General features: G+C 40.8%; 2 protein-coding genes across 13 annotated transcripts in view; both read right to left on the minus strand.

The window, feature by feature from the left end:
- Positions 1–261: 261 nt before the first annotated feature.
- Positions 262–15251, minus strand: IMPA1 (inositol monophosphatase 1). 9 transcript variants are annotated; one of them, XM_030553354.1, is made up of 10 exons: positions 15151–15232; positions 14302–14364; positions 12786–12870; positions 11446–11579; positions 10481–10585; positions 9521–9566; positions 9284–9392; positions 8399–8507; positions 3953–4104; positions 262–2415 (listed from the first exon to the last, which is right to left on the minus strand). In XM_030553354.1, the coding sequence occupies exons 3-10, from the start codon at positions 12846–12848 to the stop codon at positions 2297–2299; spliced, it is 837 nt and encodes a 278-aa protein (XP_030409214.1). In that variant the 5' UTR covers positions 12849–12870; positions 14302–14364; positions 15151–15232; the 3' UTR covers positions 262–2296. The 9 variants fall into 9 exon arrangements, with proteins under 9 accessions (XP_030409214.1, XP_030409213.1, XP_030409210.1 ...); XM_030553353.1 differs by having other exon boundaries at positions 14251–14364; XM_030553350.1 differs by lacking the exon at positions 14302–14364 and having other exon boundaries at positions 15151–15247.
- Positions 15252–19223: 3972 nt separating this feature from the next.
- The window catches only part of ZFAND1 (zinc finger AN1-type containing 1), a 29500-nt gene continuing 23837 nt past the window's right edge, over positions 19224–24886 (minus strand). For all 4 annotated transcript variants that reach the window (XM_030553361.1, XM_030553360.1, XM_030553363.1 and 1 more), the window contains exons 6-8: positions 24228–24352; positions 21031–21186; positions 19224–20922 (exon numbers count right to left, since the gene is read on the minus strand). In XM_030553361.1, coding sequence (XP_030409221.1) covers positions 20752–20922; positions 21031–21186; positions 24228–24352 — 452 coding nt within the window. In that variant the 3' untranslated portion in view covers positions 19224–20751. The remainder of the gene's footprint in view (positions 20923–21030; positions 21187–24227; positions 24353–24886) is intronic.

A 24886-nucleotide genomic window follows, 5' to 3' on the forward strand; every position in this document is an offset into this window, starting at 1 on the left:
AATCCTTGTGGCACCTTAGAGACAAACTTATTTGGGTATAAGCTTTTGTGGGCTATAACCCACTTCAGCAGGTGCCACAAGGAGTCCTCATTGTTTTTTTTTCAGAATACAAAGTTTGCTAGTTTGACTTTTTATTTTTTTAATAATTAAAAAGAGTTTTAATATTAATCAAAATTGGCCAGCAACAATTTTGTCTGTAATATGGTCTAAACGCCTTTGGCATTTTGAAAGACAGAAAGAAAATATCTAACAAACCAAATATGTACAGAACCTTTTCAGATGATCCACTAATACTACAATCTTTTTTCTTTTATTATTGCATACATTTCTCACATCAAGTACTAGTTTATACATTTCCATTTTACAAAACAAATCAGTTTAACATGAGATCTTCTGCACAGTTCATATTTCACACTCAAACTCAAATTCGTCACAAAAACCCAGAGAGATAATATGTTGGGCACACCTGCTAAGACATCACATTCATATCTTAGATTTAAAAAAAATGAAGCTGTGGTGAAGTTCAAAAGGTTTTGATTATTTTTTTTCCCTACAGGGCCCCCAGGAAATGAAACTCTAATGAGTTCCTTCTCCTTAGCCCCTGAATTATCATGCATTTTTTTTTCTCACTAGGGCTAATTGTTTAAAGTTGGCATGGCACTGGCATTTCTAATTAAACATTTCCGTAAAACTAGCAAAACATAACTGGTACAAGTTCCAAAGAAATGTAAAGATACCTGCTGGTGCTTGTATTTTAAGATACAAAACACCTTTTTCCACACTAAGAAATAAAAAAGAACCACATATTTTCAAAAGTGATCATAACTTGGGGTGTCTCAATTAGACATCCAAAATTAGAGGACACTTCTGAAATTTTTGGCCCTAGTTATTAATTGGTCCCCAAACTGACCAAATTTTACTCTAAAATGTACAGTAACTGTTCAATGTACCCACTGATATCAACATAATTCTAAAAATAACTCAAACTGCAAAGAACAACTAACCCTAAGGCTTTGAAAAATTAGCATTAAGATTTAAAATACTGTAATTTCTTTAATTGTAAATTTTAGGGCTCGACCTATGCCCTCATATGTACTTATACAGTACGTAGCACAACAGAACCCTGATCCTGACTGGTCATTACTGTCATAACTATCAAATAATAATTAAGATGAAAATCTGGACTACTCGCTTAATTTTAATTAAAATGGGTGGAGAGGCTTGGTTTTTTGGGAGGTAGGTTAATGAGAGTTAATGAGTTATGAGAATCTTTTGGATTTCAAATTGTATTTAGACATTGAGGTAGATTCTCCCCTGGAAATGTATGAGTAAATCCCCTAAACAGTTAATGGGAGCTACACAAACATCAAATAGAGAATATGCAAGTGGCAGCATCAACTGAAACCAAAGGACCCATTCAGCTTATGGTCTTGCTTTTAACTATTTAGCATAAAACCCACTTCATTTCTCAGACTTTTGCCTGAAGGCATGACAGGAGATGCGTACAGAGCTTTCTTCTTCCACATTACATCTTATTTTTTAGGAACAGCGGTCAATTATGTCTATAGAAGTAAAGGGCACATAAGTCTAAAAAATAAATGTGTCGTCTTTTAGATATTTCTCTAAACCTTCCCTGCGATAGCAACTGAAATCATTGTTGAATCACTCTTCCACAGTGATAATATACAAGTGTCCTGAAGTGTGCCTAAAGCTAAATGTGACTGTCTCCAAAGTGAGGTCTGGGATCATGTGATCTACTTCTACATTTCCTTCACCAGTGAGAACTTCCAAACAGACTGATAGCACGGTAAGAATTTAGAGGCTTCAGATGAAAATCTCATAAGCAACAATCAACCTTGATCACATTGGGGGAAACCATGAGAAAACTGGAACTAGGAGCAATCAACTTTCTCTTTGTAACATATGACTTAGAGCATTAGTTGCTCTCTTCCAGTGTGCTATATAAATTTTAAATATTACTTTTATGGGATTGTGTCCTTTTTTCCTTGAACTCATTTAAGCAGCTACAATACTATATAGAAAATATAAAACTGATGTTTTATTTACACAAACTGCAAACTTTGTTAGAACCAGTTCTATAACAGTTTCAAATGGGTCTGATTTCAAAACTCTATTTAGAAATCAATTTGTAATAAGTTATATTCAGTAGAAGTATATTACTATTCATTTAAGTGCAACATGTGACCTTACGTGGGAAGTTATTTTCTAAATTCCCAGAGTATGTGACAACTGTTGACAAACTTAGTATTACCACACTTAAGTGTAGTTGTGGTATTCAGTTTGTGGCATCGTCCCTTTGTAGGGGGATTATCTGAAGCTCTTTGGCTATTCTCTCTCCTATGGCTCGACTACTTGCAGCAATTATTCTTCGTGACATCAAATCAAATGGTCCTCCTAGAAACAAAGTCAACAACGTAATTGGCTCGTAGTCTTAGAATTTTAATCTTGAAAAAAATAAGCCATAAGATCAACTATCAAAATGCAATACTTAGTCTAGCAGAAAATGTGTTAACAAATCCAAATATAAAAAAAATATATATATTACAATGTGTAAAATCAAATTCTCAACACTGTCAATGTAAAACACGATCCAGTGGCTCATTCATGTATATAGCAACCAAATTCTCCATGCTACCCAACCTTGGGAAATGTTGTCAAAGGAGATGGGGTCCTAACTCTACTTGGCTTATATTGAGCACCCCCTAACAATACTAGAAGTGTGTTATATTAATGGTTGCATAAGGGAAGCAGCAGACATTTAACATGTTTCACTTAGAAACCATATACATTTGATTATTAGTTTGGATGAACTGTAAAGGATTTGGTGAGAAATGAATCAGGGAAAAGACAGAACAATAAAGCTGTATGCTGAAGGAAATTAGGAAGGATCCTCCAAGCAACCCACAGAGTGGCTAAAGAGATGTTTCACTGGGGAGACTTCAGCCCTTTGGCTGGTGTAAATCCTGCATGCCCCCAATTTGACCCTATCATTGAGGTAAAACTCGAAATTGACCCTTGCACTTCACAGGAATGGCCATCAGAAATAGGGACCACCATGACCATGGAGGTGGGTGGGAGCTCTTCTATCCCTTAGTGTGGGTCTAGACATTCTTCACTTTCTTTGAAGCCTCTTTTTGCCATCACTTACCCAAACATGGAAGGGTTTTACTGTCTTTGTGGTTGAATGTATAGCACCATTTCACTTGGGCAGAATTAAAAAGTTACTGGCACAGAAAAATTGTAAGTACACCTCTACCCCAATATAATGCGACCCAATATAACACAAATTTGGATATAATGCAGTAAAGCAGTGCTCCAGGGGGGTGTGGGGGGGGGGGAAGAAACGGCATGGCTGTGCACTCCGGCAGACCAAAGCAATTCAATAACGCACTTCCACCTATAATGCAGTAAGATTTTTTTGGCTCTCTAGGACAGCGTTATACTGGGGCAGAGGTGTATTTAGCCAATGTAATCAGTTCAGATCAAGTTCTGTCCCTGGATAAGCATGCACAAGTCTCATTGAGTTCAGCTGGTACCTAACATTAATACCTGGGAGAAGAATTCAGACTTATTATTTACTTTCATATCCTAACAGGGAATGATTCTACTGCAAGAGACTCAATGCTAGTAAGCAAGAACTTCTGCTAAGTGAACTAAAGGATAAAACAAGTGACAACTATAACTGTGCATTAATTTGATGGAAATACTGTTTAAAAGAGTTAAGAACCACCCAGATGATAGGATGGCTGAAAATCTTACTGATATGGGTCCTCATTATGGTTTGCCAGGTGGCTGATAAAAAAGAGCAAGAGAACACCCATACACTCCAGTGTTCTCCATACCTCAGTTTCAAAAGTATCCACATTACCAAAAAAACAAAAAACAAAAGAACAAAAAATCCACCACCTTCCTGAAGGTTCCCTTCATTTACCTGATACATCCAGCAGCACTCCACCTGCTTCAGTAATGATAATTCCAGCTCCTGCCATATCCCAGCAATGAATGCCCATCTCATAATATGCATCGGCTCCACCAGTTGCCACAAGGCACATGTTTACCGCTGCTGTACCAACAGCTCTAATCCTAAAACAGATACAGAGATTCATTAACTGACAATAGTTTACAGGAACATCAAAATATTAAAACTAATCAGACAGTGTATACCAGCCAGCGTGAATAAAGCAAAGAAGGAAACTAAGGCTATTGTGAAAGCATATTATTTGTGAGAAATAATCCAGTATATATTCATTCCTGTTTTCTCCTGCTTATTTTTTATCTTAATTGCAAACAAGTGTGCATGCATTCATTCTCAGATTTCAGTTAACTAGTGTTAAAAAGAAAGTAATTAAGTAGTTTCCTTTAAAACACTTTCAAAATTGCTTTGAAGGCGAAAACATGAGGTATGTTTAAATAACTCAAGATAAACGTTATTAAAAATATCCACCTTTGAAATAATGGATAGTCCATTTTGCTTTGTGAGTGCTAATTAGTGCGCAATTTAAATTGTTGTCTGATTGGAAATGTTACTTAGCTTTCACAATTGAGTCAATAAGAAGCTTTCTTGATTTTTGCAAATATGTCAATGTAATTCTCACTAAAAAACAACTATGCAATGTAAATCAACTATAAAGAGGACATTTTCAATATTCTTTTCTGTTTCATATTCACAGTACTCTTATCAGCATTACTGCCCCTGAACAAGTTGTACAATTACCTTTTAGTGAACTTGTCAGATATCACATATTTTCATATATCAGACAGTTATCAATCAAATATAGATTGAATTGTTATATAAAGCTCAAGTCACGGCAAGAGCTTAATCCTTTGTGACCCTTGATTTACAAACGGCATATAGCTGGCAGCTTAGAACTTCAAAGTGAAGATTCAAAATTGAACAGATAATGTTTTGACTTCAAGATCCCAGAGACACAGACAAGGTTTTCATCTTGAGGCTAAAAGACCAAAAACATCAAGACACTTGATCACGGCCTTGGATAAGCCAAAAGACTACTCACACTTGATCTGAGCTCATAGAGCCAACTGTGCCCTGAGCAAAGGTAATTTAACTTATCATTTCACAGAAAACCTAAAATCTGTATTCAAGTGCAGACAGATGATACCTTGTTTCATGATATCAAAAATCTTTGTGGAAGTATGAATGGCATATGTGCTCAAGGAATCAGAAAGGAGCCTAAGAATCCTGGAAGAAAGGATAGTTCCTGGTCAGTACTCTGGGCCCAATCCTGCAATCCTTACTCATGTAAATATTCCCACTAAACTCAGTAAGAGTACTTGTGTAAATAAAAGTTGCATGACCAGAACTGTAACTAGGCATTTTAGCGCCCTGGATGAGCAAGCATATTTGCACCTCTACCATTTTTCATCATCATTTTTCTGCCTCCACTGTTTGTGCCCTGCACGGCTGCCCTGCTCGCCCCACCTGGGTTACGGCACTGTGCATGACTGGACCCTTTAAGCCAGATTTTTACTGGTCAAAAAGTATCCATTGAAACTGTAAAAAGAACAGGAGTACTTGTGGCACCTTAGAGACTAACAAATTTATTTTAGCAACTTTCGTGGGCTGAGTTGTAGCCCACAAAAACTTATGCTTAAATAAATTTGTTAGTTTCTAAGATGCCACAAGTACTCCTGTTCTTTTTGTGGATACAGACTAATACGACTGCTACTCTGAAACCTGTCACTGAAACTGTGTTTATGATAAATAAAAAAAAAAAATTGGCTGTGGAAAACTGGCTTGTGGAATTTTTGTGGAAATTTTTTTTGACCAAAAACCAAAAAGAAAACCCCACAGTCCATGGCTGAATTTTTTTTGTCCGCAGGAAAAAATAAATCTGAAAAGCTCTACGTAAAAGTTAGTTTTTTACCTCCTGATTTTTCTCTAGTTACATCAGAGAAGGGGAACCTAGAGAACCTGATAAATCATCCTTGTATCTAGTTTCTATGATTTCACATGACTTTTTCAAATGTTTTCTACCTTCTGGTACAGAGACATGATTTCAGAAAAAAAAAATAAAAGACTTAGTTTTTAGAATCCAGTATAAAATGATACTTTTTAGATCAGAGAAACTAACGTTTAGTGTAAACCATATACCAAAGTCTTTAAATCCGCAATGCTGTTTTGATTGGCATAATTTTGTACTATATATCCTACTTTCTAAATAATAATCAATTAAGAAGATTTTCCAAGGTAAATTCCTATTCATGTCTTTTTCATTCAAGGCCTTGGGTTTAAACAAAGCCACGAGGATCTGTAAGAATAGCTGAGATTACAAAGTTTAGTACCTCACTCCAGGGGCATAATTGGGGAGGTGTGGGGCGGCGGAGGGTTGTCCCCCCGAAACTGCAAGATCAGGCAGGTGCATAATTTGCCCTCCTCCACACAGGGCCACTGTTTCCAACCGTTAGGAGGGATGGGGCTCCTGCTCACCCCTGAGTTTTGTGCCACAGGTCTGCTCGTGGTGCACACCCCAGCCACAGGAAGAGCTCTTCGCCGCAGCACCGTGCAGTCAGGTCACTTCCTCCAGGAGCCCGGGATTCACCCCTGTCAGTTTCCTCCTCTGCCGCACTAGCTCACCCATCCCGTCCCCCTCCACCAATCAGCAGCTGAGACTATATGGAATGACAATCCTCTGAACCAATAGTAGCAGGGCAGTGAGCAGGCCTCTGAGGGTGGGGCAGGCAAGGAGGGGGAGCACAGGGTCCCTAGTGGTGTGGGGGAGAGCATAGTACACCCCATGGTGGAGATGGGTCGGGGAGAGCACAGGGTCCCCAGTGGTGGTGGTGGGGGAGCACAGGGTCCCCCCATCGTGGCAGGTGGAAGGAAACAAAGCACAGGGCCCTTAGTGGTGCGGGTGTTGGAGCCTGGGGGGAGCAAGGAAAGTGGAGTCAATCTTCGGGGGAAGGGAGAGGAGAGGGCATAGGGCTGTGTCTTGAGGAAGGAGCAGCTGAGAGGGGACAGTCCCTAGTGCAAGGATTCTGAGAGAGGGGGAGCTGTAGAAGGCTGGGGGGCTAGGAGCAGCTAAGTGGGTCTTGGAGTCAGTTTGCCCTCAGAGAAGCAGGGATTAACCTCTCCTCTCCATGGGAAGAGGCTGGGAACAGACCCTACTGGTCCAGTGCTGTCAAGTCCACTAGTGGTTGCAGCTTCAAGGACATGTATGTGTCCATGCTGTACTGCAAATTCTGCCAGTAGATGCTGAGCTTGTGGGGGACGAAAGCTGTGCTTCTAGCCAAACCAGAGATCGACATGTACTCCGCCGACATCCAACCCACCATGTAAATTCCCTTCAGCTACCACCAATGGGTATCTCAAAAGCTGACTAATGTTATAGTAGCGCCCAAAGACCTTAAATCAGTAGGAGTCCACGATTGTGCTAGGCATCATACAAAACCTTTGTCATAAGACCCCCCAGTTCCTGCTCCACAGATATCAATCTAATCCTTTAAATTTCATATGGCATTCAGGCAAGTATTATTATTCCCATTTTACAGCAATGGGAACTGAGGCACAAACACAGAATGGTACTTCAAAAAACAAACAAACAAAATATATACACATATGCACACACATACACAAACTCTAAATAATAAACAAGACCTTTTTTTCCTCAACTTTAAAATATGGAATTTTCTCAGTGTTTGGTTTTAAATATATTCTCCTGTGAGAACTGCAACTCAATCATTGTAGTGTTGTGTTTAAGAGCCTCTGGAAAGTAAGCTGACTTTAAACTGAAGTGAAAATGACGTGAAAATGTCAGTTTCACTCCTGTTTAAACTCAGTTTCTAGTCTATTATTATTTGTATTAGGGTAACACATCTAGAGCCCCAGGTAGGTGCAGTATAAAATCATATGGCCTTGCCCTCGTAGGGTGTTTCCAAAAGTTAAATTATCTATTCCAAGCTTGGTGAACTGCAAAAAAGTAAGTAGCTTAAATGATAGAAAATAATCTAGATTCTTCTACAATTGTTTCAACTGCTGTATTCAAGAGTAGTAACAAAGTAAGAATATACATGTGCTTAAGTAGCCCCTGTAATCACCTAATCTGAAATGGCTCCCTGTCTACGCACAATCCCACTGGACTGACTGGAGCTGCCTCCCCCCTCCAAATATAGATGTCAAACTATGTCCATGCCTCTCTCTCATCAGGATAAACAACAATGTTGCGTAAATCTTGTCTCTTATGTACAGTTTCTTGGTAAAAGCCACAAGACAGCTTGATTTAAATTGTATCATCCCTTTTTAAAAAAAAAAAAAATTACAGCAAAGAAAGCTGAGTTTGACTGCCATTTTCCTTCCTAAAAATCATGTTTGATGCAAGCTTCAAGCAGAGGATGAAAAACAAATTAAAAAATACCTTACCCATGAACAGGAATACTGAGAAGCCTTTCCATGTTAGAAAGAACTATCTTTAAAGTCGCTGGTTCACGGTTAGATCCCATTTCTGTTACTAAAAGTGATTTTGTAATATCTGGGAAGGGAAAAAGAGAATTTTTTTTCCCCAACAGTTTGACTTACATAAGGACAATATTTAAGTATATCATGCACTTTCACTGAATGCTCATTGTAATAAACATTCATCTCACATGTTCACTTTATATTCAATATAGCATAGAAGTAACTACTTTTGGCTAGACACTAACAGGAAGAAAAACTTAGCCAAAAAAAAAAAAAAAGGCAGCACTATCCAGTCTCACTTTGTGTATGCGTTCACTGGGGTTACTTATGTCGCAAATTGTGATTCTTGGTAAGAATCACAACATTTTTCAAATCGTTAAGGTCTTGATGCAGCCAAGTATTTAAACATGGACTTAACTTCATGTAAACTGAGAAACAGGTGAACAGTGGTGCAACTAAAGTTAGGCCTACACTTAAATGTTTTGCAGGTTCAGGGCAGAGATAAGACTAAATTTTTGGTAGATTTGTCACTGTTTCTAAACAGAGCAGTTTAACAAATATAGGCGATAAAACTTCCAAATTTCTAAATTTCATTTTTATTTTATAACATTCACAAGCATGTTATGTGCTTCAAAGAAAACAAAATATGGGATCCTTCCTCAAAGGGTTTATACTCTATGGGCAAATAAGTGTACATTTGTGCAGGGATGGAGTGAGGAACAGCTATGAGAAAAGGAGACATTATACATCAATGGTTTCTAATAATTATAATTTTGGAAAAAATAAATGTAAGAATTTCCATCCTCATCCCCATCCCCTTCCCAAAATAAGCTACTCAGTTCAACTCACCTTCTTGTCCTGATACTCGAAGCTTCTGACCGTTGCAAAATGCACCTTTTCCTTTCCTGCCAGTGTACATTTTGTCTTCCACACAACTGTATACAACTCCAAATTCAATCTGCAAGGAAGAAAGGTTTATTTTCCATTAGTGTGGAAATGCCAGTTTTAAGTAAAGAGAGTGGTGATTAATAATATGTTATGAATTTAATTTTCTCTGTTGGATGTTAAGTAATAAAACAAATATACCTTTTTGTTGACAACAAAGCCAATCGAAACCGCCACAAATGGAAACCTTCAAAACAAAATATTTTACTAATTTATAATTGAGATATTATGTTTCTTTTGTTACTATACATTTTTTAAAGTCCTAGTTGTACTCCATCCATGTAATAACAGAGGAAATATGGAAGGTGTAAGCTATCCAGGGTGTCTTCTGAATTTTTCAGCTACTGCCCTTCGCCACCAAACTGGCTCAGCAATGCCAACTGTAATTACATCGGGCAAGGGTTGGCAACCTTTTTGAAGTGGTGTGCCGAGTCTCCATTTATTCACTCTAATTTAAGGTTTCACGTGCCAGTAATACATTTTAACATTTTTAGTAGGTCTCTTTCTGTTAGTCTATAATATATAACTAAACTATTGTTGTATGTAAAGTAAATAAGGTTTTAAAAATGTTTATGAAGCTTCATTTAAAATTAAATTAAAATGCAGAGTGCCCCTGGACTGGTGGCCAGGACCACCAGTGAGTGCCACTGAAAATCAGCTTATGTGCTGTCTTTGGCACATGTGCCAAAGGTTGCCTACCCCTGACATAGGGTTTATTTGTTAATACTACATCCTTTGCTTTCAAACTTTCAGGCTGATATTTGCAGCAAAATGGCTGTTTTCTTCTAACTCTCTACTAATTATACTACATAATGCTAGTCTCTCAAGGCATGCCAACTGTTGGTTACAGCTGGAAAGAATTCTATTTGGGAGCATTATAGGACTTGCAGAAGTACTGCTACTCTGGTAATACTTGCCTGGCTGTTTCTAATCAAATATAAGCAAGAAATTCAAGATCTATATAAAGAGATGCAATGAACACAATTGCAAACACTATTAAACATGGTTACTTAAATGGTTCCAGAGAAAACAGCAAAAAAAATTCTAGTCTAAATGTTGCCCAATTTAAGTAGTAATCATGGACAAAATAAACAGATATACCTGTGTACAAAGTTAGTAGTTCCATCGATAGGATCAATAATCCACGTGGGATTATCTGTCAAGGTACTGCCTTCTCCAGCTGCAACAGATTCTTCTCCAATGAAACTAGAGTAGCCAAAATATATTTAAAACATAAATAGTTAAAGAGGCTAGAATTTAACTTTGCAGTGGGTGATGTTTATCATTCTTGAAAGAAAACCAGATGTAACCTTAAAATTAAACAGCAATTATTGTGAAATTTATCTGAAAACAGCTAAATTGCAATTGGTATCTAAGCAAACTGGAGGGCTATCTGTTGAGGAATGATATTTGTGGCACTAGAGATAAGGGCGCACAATGGTAGAGATAGTAAAAATGTTTCTTTTCTTTAAAATTAGTTTACAAAATTTCGCATTATTTTAGACATAAGAAGAGAAACTTCAATGTTATTAGAGAATTCTGGTTTACCATTTTTCCATATGTCCAGTATCATGAGGTCATAGTACCACATAAGGATGTAAGAAACTAAAGGACAACAGGGAATTTTGGCAAAATTGTTTTATGTAAACTGTACTAAACATAAGTAATAAGTCAATTGGGAGGCTGCCTTGGGGAGGATCGTCAATTAAGCAAAATATATGAAATTCCCATTCATTTCTGAAGAACTGGGATATAATTAAAAACTCTTTAGAGAATATGTGCAACTCTTGGTCATATATGACCAGAAGGCCTTTTCCTGTGACAAAGTATACTATGACTACACACTGTCAGGTAGAAATAGAAAGTCAGAAGTACTTTGATGGACCTTATAATAAGTGTCACTTAAATATTTAACACCTGAAGTTATGAAGTTCTTCCTTAACTTCCCGGCAATCTCATATTAAATTTCCTTGAGAAAAAAAAAAAGAGACTCCATACTTTATCCCTTCATCCACCATTTCCTCTTCTCCCATGAGTAGCAATTAAAATATCAACAGAAGTTTTACCTGTGAGAAGGATATTTTTCTTTTATAGAAGAAATAATCATTTTTTCCACTTTTTGATCAGTGACTGTCACTAGATCTGCTGGCGAGCTTTTAACCATAATGGATATTTCCTCTTTCAGTGCTTCCCGGACTACCTGTAAGGAATATCATTCTGTTTATAAGAAACTTCATGAAAATACTAATTATTCTGGCTTCCAGGAAAGTCCAACACATCATTATTCTTTTCTGACTGTAATAATCTGATCCTAATTTACACATATGCTTAACTTTATGTACTGCAAGTAATCTCATTTAAGGATGGAACATCGGTTTCTTAGGAGCTGTTTTAAAATTTCTTACTTTTACAATATTTTAGCATTAACAATGCTATAAAGTTGTAACGAAACACTAAATGCTGCACCTAGGTAAGTTATTTCCAGGCAAGGCCATGCACATGTGACTGAATCTCTGCCTCCCAGCCAAGAAAATCCTATTGAGGACTTCTAATGAAATGAGATGAACCTTTGTTTGAGGGAACGTTTACTGAGGCAGTTGAAGGACTTCAATATTCTGTGATTCTGAAGACTGTGTGGCTGGTATATGCCCTTGCCTGCATGCACTGTAAGAGACTACTGTATAGAAGCAGAGGCAGGAAATGGAGACCTGGTCATCCACCCTACCCCATGGCTCCTCAGAGATCTGCTAGCTTTTTTTCTTGCTCTCTGGCCATGTTAGACCACAGTCAGAGGGGCAAACCACCTATAGTGAGAGAGCAGGAACTGTTTCCTGGCAAGAGAGAGAGCCTCAATGAAAGGGGGAGGAGGGAAGAAGAAGGAAAGTTGTCTGCCCAAGGGCTAGAGAGGCACCATAGTGGAAGCAGGCTTCCTGTGAGAAGAGACACAGGACTGTTGAAAAACCACTCAGAGAAAATGCTGCCGGTAGCCATGCATACTGAAGTACATTACAAAACTGTTCAGACAAAAAGACAGTGGTATGAGAGACAAATGAGATGTTGCCTGCTACAGCAGCAAGGGAACTTAAAGGGAAACTCTTTTAACCAAATTTAAGGTACCAAAGGCATTTGTGCAACAAGGAGAAAGGATAAACCACAAATCATTGCTCAGTATCAGCCTGAGGAGTTGCACAGATTTTTTCCTAAATTAGCCTAGTTGAGAACAGGATACCTTCCTGTTTCAAACATAATGCCATTTTGCTTTAGAAGATTACGCTAATGTTTTGGGGTTTTTTAGGACAAAATATAGTGGTGGAATATATGGGCAAACCCCAAAGTAAAATTCCCCTATAAGACATACATGAGTTTCTCTAGCAACAGACAGTAATTTGTAAGTAACTTTACATACCTCTCCAGCCTTTCTTGCTAAAGTAACTGCATAATCCATGCATTGTTGCCAAGGATCAGCCATCTTATCCTAGATACAGTACCTACTGGGTAGATTTGTTAACACAAATACTTAATAGAGTAAAAGCTGTGTCATCTGGCACTTCATCAACCGGAAAGCTCTAGAAATAGGCATTTCTGATATCTCCCAATACAAATCTTCAATGCGGTTGCCAGAGGTCTGGTTGTCCCTGCTGCTCCTAGGCAGAGGAATGGCTGCGGGGGCTCCATGTGCTGCCCCCACCCCATGCGCTGGCTTCGCAGCTCCCACTGGCCAGGAACCATGGCCAGTGGGAGCTGTGAGGGTGGCACCTGTGGGTAGAGGCAGTGCACGGAGCCTCCTGGCCGCACCTCCGCATAGGGACATGTTGCCACTTGCGGGGGAACACCTGAGGTGAGCATCACCTGGATCTGGCACCCCGAAACCTCTTCCGCACTCCAACCCCCACCCCTGAGCATTCTCCCACATCCAAACTCCCTCCTTCCATTGGTAAGTATAACTCATAGTTAACTGGAATTTTTGACCAACCAGCACCCGCCATTCCCCCAACATGCCAGATAAAGCTTTTACAATATATAGAAAGTTTTACAAATCCTCAAAAATTGTTGACCAACAGCTCACTACTTTCCCTGTTTCTGACTTCAACATCTCCTCTCTGCTGGAATTTATGCTCATACGAAAATGCTAGACAATGAAAGCTTGCCTGTTCCCTTGCCACAATACAGGGGTTAATTCATAAAAACACTAAAGCTTTGTGTTGTTCATGTATTGTCAGGTAATTTAAAGTTCATATCATTATTATTTTTCTATACTTTTAAAAACAAGCGGGCAAGATTAAATCCAAGACGTTATTAAGCACAGACCCTGAAACTGGAAAGACATACATGCGTGCTTAAATTTACATACGGTGGGCAGTCAGCGACTTTGATGGGAGTACTCACCAGGTGTAAACTTAAGCACTAATATATGGCTTTGCAGGATCAAAGCCATAGTGGTGTTATGTAGACCATGTTTTTAGACAATGTCGAATGCTCAGTTCAAATTGTTAAAATTTTCACTATAACCTGCTTTGGATGAAAAACTGCCGATTTTTAAAGCAACTTTGGGTTAAATTGCTTCAGACGTTTTAAAACCAGAGTGCAAAATAAGCAACTGGCCTATTTTGGAGATACACTTCACTCTCAGACACCTCAAAAATTCCACACAGAAAAATTTACAGAATATTGCAGTTATTTTAGTACACAGATGCTTTTACATCCTCAAGATAGTCTGCAACAGTATGAAAACACATAATCAATATTATAATTTAGGTAAGTTTGCACAAGCAGTGTACTATACAATGTACTAGACAGTATTTTTAGATACACTAATTTTATGTCATTAAAATTAATCTTATGCCCCCCTATATTATGTGAACTGCAGGAACCTCTGGAATTTCCAGGGATTATTTAAAACAGAAAGTAGAGTCCTAGTAAACCTATTCTGGAGAACAGTTCTTTAAACTTGACAGATCCACCACTGCACTGCATCAATACTGCTCCTGAAAATGAGAAAGGGATTGCTAAAAAGCAATGCAATACAAAGTATTCTTTCCATGGCAGAAGGGTCTGTTGAATTAAGAGCATGCTGTCAACATCGTTAAATATCACAGCACTTATAATAAAGATAGCTATAGAAATGTAAAAATAATCATGTTAGACTACCGGATTTAGTAGGAACGGCATTAGGCAGAATAAAGTTACATAGCCAGTAAAGATCTATGACGATAATGCGTGAAGTTGCCATATTTCAGGTTCCCCAAAAGAGGACACGGGCGGGGGCGGGCAGGGTGCAGCTAGAGGGGGTATCTGGGGAGACACTAGAGGGGTGCGTGTGTTACTGGGAGCGAGGACTTGCCTACAAATGCACATTGACCAAAACAGCTGTTCTGGAATAACGAGCCCGGCACAAGTCCCGGCGTGGGCACTTGTTGTGCAATGGGAACGCTCTCTTCCGATTTACTTCAATCCACTCCGGAGTCACCCCGGATCGCGGTGCTGCACTCCCGATGGCAGCAGCCCGAAGGGTTTCAAACCCCGAGTGCCGGCTGGGTCTGGCTACGGAACGACCCCGGCGCGCCGCAGCCCCCGCCCGGCCCGTTACCCGCCCCGCTAGTTTAACCTCAACCGGACCGCGCCTGCGCTCGGGCCCCAGCACCCCCACCCGCCTCCCCGCGCGACGGGCTCGGTCGGTCGCTAGCGGGGACCTGCGGCGGCGCGGCTGGGCCGGGTCCCGCGCCGGCTGACACCGACCCGGCCGCGGCAGTCGGGGAGCCTCCCCCCATTACCTCACACAGCCCGCGCCGGGTCCTTGTCAGTGCTGGCGGTGAGTCAGTGACCCTCGCAGAACCATCCCGAACCAGTGCGCATGCGCAGGCAGAAGCCTTCGGCGACACCCGCGGTATTAACCCTTCCCTCCCCTCTCCCCGATTTCCTTTCCGCTCTGGCTGCCCGGCTGCCCCTCTGCGCCTGCGCGAGGCTACACCACCCAGCCAATAGGCGTCCTTCCCCCCTCTTCGCCCCGCATCCTTTGGGGAGACCTCTGTGACGGAGGCCGGGAGGGGTTTAGTCCAGGTCTCCCTGTAAGGTTAGTGGCGGGGCTGCTGCAGAGGCATTTATCCAGCGCGCTCTGTCGCTGTTCCCTGTTGCCCAGCGGAGCCTCACTGCTGTGCTCCTTCACTGCGGGGCTCGCCTCTTAAGATAGAATATCAGGGTTGGAAGGGACCTCAGGAGGTCTAGTCCAACCCCCTGCTCAAAGCAGGACCTATCCCCAGATCTGTACTCCACTTCCCCAAATGGAGCCAGGCCCAGAGCAAGTGGGGCCCCTGCGCTCCTGCCAGGGAAGTGGGGTGAGGCATGGGGGGGTTACCCTGATCTGCTCACCCAGCACTCCTGCCAGGGAGTGGGGCAAGCCCCCACACCCCAATCCAGGAGGAGTGGGGCCAGCCCCTATGCCCCAACCCTGCTCCCCAGCAGGCGTCTGGGCGGGCGAAGTGCATTGAGGCACAAGGGCATCTCTAATTGGCTGGGGCCCCTGGGCACAGGCCCCATTGGCTAATTCGCCACTGCTGTGGTGCATTCCCATGGTCTACCTATCTCATTGCCATCCCAGTTCAGGGATGCTGCTGCTGTATTCCCTTTCCATGGTCCAGTAATGGCACCCACTGTAAGCTCCCCGGCCAGCACCTCTTTTGGGTTCAGACCCATGTCTCTTTCTCCCTCCTGATCAGGGTATTTCCATGCTGCACAGTTCCCTGCCTACAAGGTGAATTCCCCAGCAAATCAGACTGCCTCAGCAGGCTTGCTTTGCCTTCTGAGAGATAACAAACAATGTAATTGCCTACAGTTAATTTACCACACAGTTTTTTTCTATGCAAACACATTTATTGTTAAGGTAAAAGCATCAGAGAGAACACATTAAAAACAATAAAAGAACCTACATGCATGCCAATAAGCTAGATCACTCCCAACTTCAACAAGGGCTCTAGCAGGTGAACAGTCGAAGGACTGGCGGTTTTGTTTGGTCACAGGTTCATAACACTGTTACCTCAGAACAATCATGCCCATGAATCTGAGAGTCCCTTCCTTATACACTTCGGGTATTTGATCTGGTCTCACATAACAGGTGATAAGAAGACAAAAGGTCCCCTCCTGAAGAGGTAGCATCAAAAGATTAGGTTCAGAGGTGAGAAATTTACATTCCCTCCCTCCAGGTATTTCCTAAGAAACTCACTTAACAGTTTCAAACAGCTGAAGCTCACAACACTTCCTAGGGTTTACATTAGTCAGGTCTCCTCCATGGAGACATTACATATAGTCCCACAACAAACATTTGCCTTTTGAATACAATGAACTTCTAAGAGTATGCCTACACTGGCAGAGTTACAGCACTGCTCAGAGATTGCTGAAGGGAAACCGCTGTTGTGTGTTCACACTGTCAGCTGCCTGTGCAATAGCATGTTCACACTTGCAGCAGTATTTGGAGCAGTGCACTCTGGGCAACTGTCCCACAGAGCATCTCTTCCTCTTCTGCTGCTAAGAGTTGGGGGAAGGTGGATGGGATTGCGGGGCATCCTGGTTCCTGTCCCAATGCCCCATGATGCATTGCTTCGCATCCCAGCAATCCCTGTGCTTCCGTCTGCATTTAGCACTATCTTTCAATGGTTTGTGTACTGCATGCTCTGCCTCTTCGGTCTGCAGGAATGGATCCCGCACTGTTGACCAATATGCTGCTCGCTCTCACTAACACATCATGAGTGGTAGTGGAGTTATTCCTTAAACAACAAAGGCAAGAACAGTTCGACATTGATCTTGCCACCTATAGTAGCTACAAGACAAGATTGCTCATGGCATTCATGGAGGTGCTTATCACAGTGGAATGCAGCTTCTGGGCTTGGGAAACAAGCACTGAGTGGTGGGATCACACTGTCATGCACATCTGGGATTACAAGCAGTGGCTGGCAGAACTTTTGGATGAGGAAAGCCACATTCATGGGACTGTGTGATAAGCTCACCCCAGCGCTGCGGCACAAGGACACTAGAATGAGAGCTGCCCTGACGTTGGAGAAGCACATGGCGATTGCACTGTGGAAGCTGGCTACTGCAAACTGGTACCGATCGGTCACTAACCAATTCGGAATGGTAAAGTCGACCACTGGACTGGTATTGACAAAAGTGTGCAGGGCCATTAATCGCATCCTGCTCCAAAAGACTGTGATGCTGGGCAACATGTGTGACATTGTGGATGGCTTTGCACAAATGGACTTACCTAACTAGGGAGGGGTGATAGATGGCTCGCATATTCCAATTCTGGCACCAGACCACCTAGCCACCGAGTACATTAATCGGAAGAGGTATTTCTCAATGGTTCTCCAGGTGCTTGTGGATCACTAAGGGCGTTTCACAGACATTAACGCAGGCTGGTCTGGAAAGTGCATGATGCATGCATCTTTCGGAACACTTGCCTGTTCAGGAAGCTGCAAGCAGGGACTTTCTTCCCTGACCAGAAAATCACCGTAGGGGAAATTGATATGTCCATTGTGATACTGGGAGACCCTGCCTACCCCTTAATGCCGTGGCTTATGAAGCCATACATGGGGCACCTTGACAGCAGCAAGGAGTGGTTCAATAGGCTGAGCAAGTGCAGAATGACTGCTGAGTGTGCTTTTGACAGTTTAAAGGCCTGCTCGTGCTGCCTATATGGGAGGCTGGACCTGGCCGATGACAATATTCCTCTGCTTATGTATTCTTATGCTTATAACCTATTCCTTTCACAAATCCTATGCTTATAGCCGTGTGCTGTATTCTCCAATATTTTACAACACAGTTATAATACCAAAAATATTTAAATACCTGGTATTCTATTATGAACAGTGCGGTTAATCGCAATTAATTTTTTTAATCACTTGACAGCTCTAATATATAGTTCATTGTATGGGTAATTTGGGGACCAGTCCTATATCTACTGAAGCCAGTGAAAGTTTTGCCACTGACCTCAGTGGAAACAGGATCAAGCCCTTAACACCAGATTGTGGCTTTTCAGCTACTGGTCTGAGTAGGCGTCTGTGTGGAACAAGCAATCTGGAGAGCTCAGAGGTGGTTGTTGTGAGTTACCCCAGCACAGCCATACAAGGAGAAGCAGCTTCTTGCTCACAATTTGGGCCTTACAATGTGGATTATTAAAGTCAAAATAGATCCAATAAATGTCATAGTGGATGAAGAAGTGATAGGTCAGGGAAGCAGGCAACACGAAATTGTGAGATCTAGAATGTACAGGTTTTATCAAGAGGGCTGCTTTAAGTTACTGTTCATGAAACCAGAGGGCTACATGGGGATGAGTGGTAAAGGGGGAGAGAGGTTGGGGGATCTGGTGAGGGAAGCATGGCACACTCCAGCTCTGTTACTGCACCCCAATCCTCGTGCACCCACAGCTCTGCCAATGTACCCCAACCCTTTTCCCCCTCAGCTCAGCCAGTGCACCCCACAGCTCTGCAGATAAATCCCAATCCCCTGCACCCCACAACTCTGTAGGTGCACCCCAAATCCCTGCACCCTCAGCTCTGCCAGTGCACCCCAACCACCCTTCATCCCACAGCTCTGCCAGTGCACCCCAACCCATGCATGAACCCTGCACACATCCAACAATTCACGCTGACTGAGTTATTTGAGGCAGAGAGTATCTCTGTTATTATAGTGGTGTGGAATGGTGGCCAAAGTATGAAGGGACATATGAAAGTTTAGCATATCTGGCACGTAAATACCTTGCAATGCTGGCAACAAAAGTGCCAGGCAAATGCCTGTTCTCATTTTCTGGTGACATTATAAGAAGAAGAGGGCAGCATTATCTCCTGTAAATGTAAACAAACTTGTTTGTCTTAGCAATTGGCTGAACAAGAAATGGGACTGAGTGGACTTGTAGGCTCTTAAGTGTTACATGGTTGTGTTTTGGAGCGCCGTTATGTAACAAACAAAAAAAAAGAAAATCTACATTTGTAAACTGCACTTTCATGACAAAGAGATTGCACTACAGATTGTATGAGGTGAATTGAAAAATATTATTACTTTTGTTTACGATTTTTACGGTGTGAATATTTGTAATAAAGATAATAAATACATTTTGATTTCAATTACAACACAATATGTATGAAAATGTAAAAAGCTGAACTTTCTGCTGCATAAACCTGCAGTGCCTGCCTGTAACATTATTGTGTTGAATGTGCTGCATGGGACATGGGTCCCTGTCTCGGAGAGGACATCTGTTTAAACTCAAATATCTACGATCATTAGCTAAATAGGATTTTACATGTTATGAAAACTTGCTTGTCTTTGGTACTTATATGACCCCGATTACTGTAGTAATTAAGTGCCTCAGAATCTTTAATATATTTATCTTTATAATACCCCTGGGATGTAGGGAAATGCTATTATCTCCTTTTTACAGATGGAAAACTGAAGAACAGAGAGACTAAGTCCAAGGTCTCATAGGAAGTCTGTGACCATGTAGGGACTTGAGCCAGGTCTCCCAAGTTGTAGGTTAGCTCCCTAACCACTGAACAATACTGCCTCATGTGCGAGCTTGTAAAACATAGGGTTGTTTTTTTTCAAACTCTGTCCTGTACATTTTTAAAAGGAAGAAATAGAGAATAAAAAATACATTATTGTCATGCTTTAGAAAGGTACTGGACTGTTCTGTTCTGTAGGGCTGTCACTCTGTTTAGCCACAAAAGAGGGAGGTGTAGAATGAAGAAGGGCTCTAGGTCAAACCAGGTTTCCCCTCCAACAATATAAGCAGCTTCTTATCTCTTTAGTTAACGGTTCATTCTGCTGGTTTACATTATTAATTCATTTATTGTTTTCATCAATACTTCGTAATGTACAAAAAAAATACTTTAAAATACAAAACCAAAAATAAAAATTTCATTTGGTTGCATAATGGCAATAGAATAAAATAAATGGAAAGAGTCATATCACAGAGGTGATGTCCGCTTACCAATCCATTTTCTTTTAGCAGTATCAACCACTCCCAAGTTTTGGTAGCTGGTGGATTAGTTAGTTTACTGCCATAGGCATCCTGCGCCAGTTGTGACTGGAACACTTTCTGTCTTATAAATATTTCAAATTCACCAACATCAAATATTTATTAAATGGGTTAAACTATTGTTTCAAGTAACCACAACTGTTCTACATTAAATATATACATTTATTTTTAGAGATTGGGCTCAATTCTACCCACAGTTATGCAGATGCATCTCCCACTGAAGTTGGTGGGAATTGTTTCTGGGTGGCTGAGGGCCAAATCAGGCCTGAACCTATTCTAAATGTAAGCTGTGCTTGGATTTAGCTCAGTGTTTTTTCTGGTGATCTTTGTTTCCATCCAGTTCACCAATTAGCTACTCTAAATATGAATTTGTATCTTCTATAAACTGATCTTCATTATCAAGGTATTCCAGAATAATGTTTCCACCATTATATAATGGACACTCTTGATTAGATAGCCAAGTAGCCAATGTGTGGTCCAATGGCAAAGCTTCTCCAGATGTAGTATGACACAGCCTTAATTTCTGCAATAAATGCCCCCCCGCAAAAACATCTTGCTGTTAATTCATATTCATGCATGAAAGACAGAAAAAAATTATAACATTAAATGAAAATTGCTACCACTGATTTACCTTGGCTGTTGATTTGTTGTTGTCATTTTTAAGGTCTGCTAAGCAAGCTGCAAAATCTACTACTTTGCCAATACTCCACTTACTGCAAAAGAACATGGGTTTGCTCTTCTCCTTGCTTCCCTTAGGTAAAAATACTTGAAAGTAAATTCTTTCTGTCTATAGTAAGAAACAGAGAAAGATGAACTCAGGAGAAACGAACAAGCACAAACACACATCAATTAATTTTGCTGGTCTAAAGAGAATTAAGCTGACATGTACATTATTAATTATTATTATTAATCACTTTATACTGCAGCACTCCCCAAAGGCCTCAGTCGAGATTAGGCTCCCATTGTGCTAGATGCAGTTACAAATACCTATGAAGAGAAAGTCCCTGCCCTGGCTATCAAGAAAATAATGATTGCTTTGAAGAGGAAGAAGGTAGTTTAAAGAGAATGCTGGTTGGGCCCCCGTGCCGGTGTTTGTCAGGAATACAATATGTCAGAATACTGTGGAAGTCCCAAGCTGGAAAGCAAACAGAAGGCTGCTGGTAGTCATGTACACTGGGGAGCTGATGTATTGAGCTCTGATGATAAAGAGCAATCAGTGATATCAGAGATGCCTGCCAGCATTTCTTTCAAGGCCAGCTTCTCAACCTTCATCCTCCTCCCTGTAGGTATCAAAAGCTTTGTAGCCTTTCCCATGACTGAAGCATTTATATGAGAGGGTACTATTACAATCTTTATTGCCTAAAAGATGCACATTTTAAATATGAAGTAGGGACAACCTGTTTTTTTCTGGTTTGTTTCCCCTTCATACTTGTTTCCCTGGTTTCATCAACTTCTATTTTATGTTCTATAAACACAATAGACAGGTTCGCCTTTGCCAGGTGCCAGCTGAAAGCAAATAAGCAAGATAAAAAATATTTCTTCTTTTCATTGGTTTTACTTGGGTTTCCCCTAGAAAGAATTCATACCTGCCCACCCAAACCACCCCTAAGTCTGTGGGCTTGACTTCACTGCAGTTAACTCAAGTAATGACTTGCGCACTGACCCTAACCCTGAATTCCATCCACACACAAAAACCTTTAACTCAAGTGTGGTGGTGTTTTTAACTCAAGTTACCTGGCCCAAGAGGGGACATAGGCTGAAACTCAAACAAGCACAACTCATAACCTACTAACATGACCTCTCTATAATTGGATGCAGGATAGTGCCACTCTACTGCCGATAGTCCTCCAATGCTTTCCCACAATTCCTACTGTGTGTCCAGAAAGGACAAACAAGTTCTCTCACAATTCACTGGGACAGAATTCATACAGTAATACTAACCATGAGATGTGCCTCCATAAGTCTCACTGCAACACCTGAGTGAGTACAATGCCAGAGCAGACATAGCAACTTGACTGTTATTTCACAATCTGGCTACTCTCACTCAAGCCAGGCAAACTCAAGAGGAGTAACTTGAGTTTACTGTGAAGTCAAGACATATCATGGGAAACAATCTAGAAAAAAACCTACAAATTTAGAAAGAATTCGACAAGAAAAACTTGAGGCCTTAACTAGACCAACTTTCCAGCTGTGAGAAGTGATGCAGCAGAGAGGGATCCAAGGGACATCTGTCACTAAGCTGAAGAGACAGTTGGGGAGAATAGCACAGAATGAGGGCTTGGAAGAGAGACTGAGAAGGGAACTGAAAAGAGAGGAGAATTGTGGGTTGGAGCTTAATTGCATCTGTGATAGATTATCACTATTCTACATGATTAAACAATTAAACTCCAGTTAAGCAAATGAATAATGAAAGGAATTAACATAGAGCCATTTGTGCTGTGGGTTACAATCTTTAGAGTTAGGGAGCAGCAATTTAATTGCCTTATAACAAAAAAACCTAAACTCATTATGTTTCCTCCTGCATCTCAAGATGTTAATCACTGTCTCCATTTGTACATCTATTAAAATGGCATAATCTAAGGATTATGCAGCAAGCAAGGACTTCACATTAAGATTGCTACCTAAAGAGGAATGTTTAATTTGTACTCCAAGCATGTGGAGATTTGTAGTAGAGAAAAAGTCATAATAGGATTCAGAGAGGGAAGAGCTACATTTGTTTTACAGTAACTAAATGTAAAACAAGACAAAGCCTAATAGTAAAAATGATGAAATGCATTGTATATGATATGGCCAATATATAAAATTACAAATTGGTCTAGAATGAAATCTTGCAAGAGGGAAACAGGAAGACATTTACAAACTAAAAATCACCCTGGTTTGGAAAAAAAAAAATGGAGCTGTTGTTCTGAATGATCACAGTGAGAAACAATGAAGAATCTCTGAAGTAATGGATGCTGCTGACCTTGGCTATGGTGAAATATGTAGCTCAGCTAAACTGTAGCATAAGTATGAACAAATCTTGTTTTATCACTCAAAGTTCAGGCCAAGTATGAGCTAGATTTCTCCAGGCTGGCACAAAGATATGTAAATTGCACCCTCTATGCACCAACCAGGGTCACTGCATCCACATGAGAAGACAGGCAGTGCTTCAGTTGTGAACCTCTCTCAGGGGTTATGGGCGTTAAGACTTAGGTTATGTCTATGCTTCAGCGGCACAGCTATGGTACTGCAGCTGTGCCGCTGTAGCATAGATGCTTTCTTCATTGTTGGAAGGGGGTTTCTATCAGTGTAAGTAATCCATCTCTCTGAGAGGCAGTAGCTAAGTCAATTATGTCTACAGTGGGGATTAAGCTGAACTAACTGTGTCACACAGGGCACAACGTTTTTCACAGACCTTAGTGGTGCAGACCAGGCCTTCTTTTGGATTGCAGTTTGTTCATGGTTAGTGTCCCAGATTAATATGCTGTTTAAATAGAAAACTACAAGTTCATTTTCTCTTTTACGCACAACAGAAGAGGATTTGCTTTCAGACAGGAGATTCAGGCCCTGCTCCTGCATATGCTGAATTTTACACACGAGTACTCAGCTGAGTTTAATAGGATTACTCCAGTGTGTGAAGTTAAGCGTGAGTGTAAATGATTGTGTTTTCAGTGGCTAATTCAGAAACAAAAATAAGTAAACAGAATACTTTTTTTTTAAATATTCTGTTTTACTCTAAATGAGAGAGTAAAATTAACAACAAAAGTCTAAAAATCTGTTTATATCCTTAAATAAACAGAGTAAATCAGAAACATGGATGCGGTTTGAAGGCAACTGCGTATGACTGACCTGTGGCAAGGACTTATCCCCACACGCGTGCATTTTCAGTTTCATTAGTGCCACCTTTGCCACTGTTTCACTGTTTTTTGCTCCTTTCCGTCTTTTGCTTCTTACTGCCTCCTCCTTTTTAGAATCTGAGGGAAATATTTCTGAATGTTACTGCAAGTCACGTTTTCTTTCACTCTGTTACAAATGAAATTACCATTGTGTCTACTGTCACAAAATGTTTAGAGTTCAGTGCAGTGGAATAATTTAGATCTGCCTCTGTGGGTGTGCCCACACTGCAGTGGGGGCGAGCCTCCCAGTCAAGGTAGACAGACTCATGATAGCAGGGCTTGAGCTAGCACACTAAAATAGCGGAATGGGCATGGCAGCTCGGACTACAGCTCAGACTCTCAAGCCCATTTGTCCCAAGTTTGAGAAATACCTTTTGTGAGTGGATCCCCTTCTCTTCCATGCATCTGGACAACCATCATAGAGTTGCTGGTACTCTGAGTACTAGGGAGTCTGGCCAGTCCTATTGGAATTAGTAACTAGGGCTGTCAAGTGATTAAAAAAATTAATCACGATTAATCACACTGTTAAACAATAATAGAATAGCATTTATTTAAATATTTTTGGATGTTTTCTACATTTTCAAATATATTGCTTTCAATTACAACAGAGAA

This window comes from Gopherus evgoodei, chromosome 2 (assembly GCF_007399415.2).
Source record: "Gopherus evgoodei ecotype Sinaloan lineage chromosome 2, rGopEvg1_v1.p, whole genome shotgun sequence".
Lineage (NCBI taxonomy): Eukaryota > Metazoa > Chordata > Testudines > Testudinidae > Gopherus > Gopherus evgoodei.

Coding starts and splice junctions, on each gene's coding strand:
- IMPA1 (XM_030553350.1), bottom strand. CDS start 12,848: ATGGCTGATCCTTGGCAACAATGCATGGATTATGCAGTTACTTTAGCA. Junction 4,105..8,398: donor CTCAGTATTCCTGTTCATGG/GTAAGGTATTTT, acceptor TATCTGTTTTAG/GATTAGAGCTGTTGGTACAG. Junction 2,416..3,952: donor AGTGCTGCTGGATGTATCAG/GTAAATGAAGGG, acceptor CTTTGTTTCTAG/GAGGACCATTTGATTTGATG.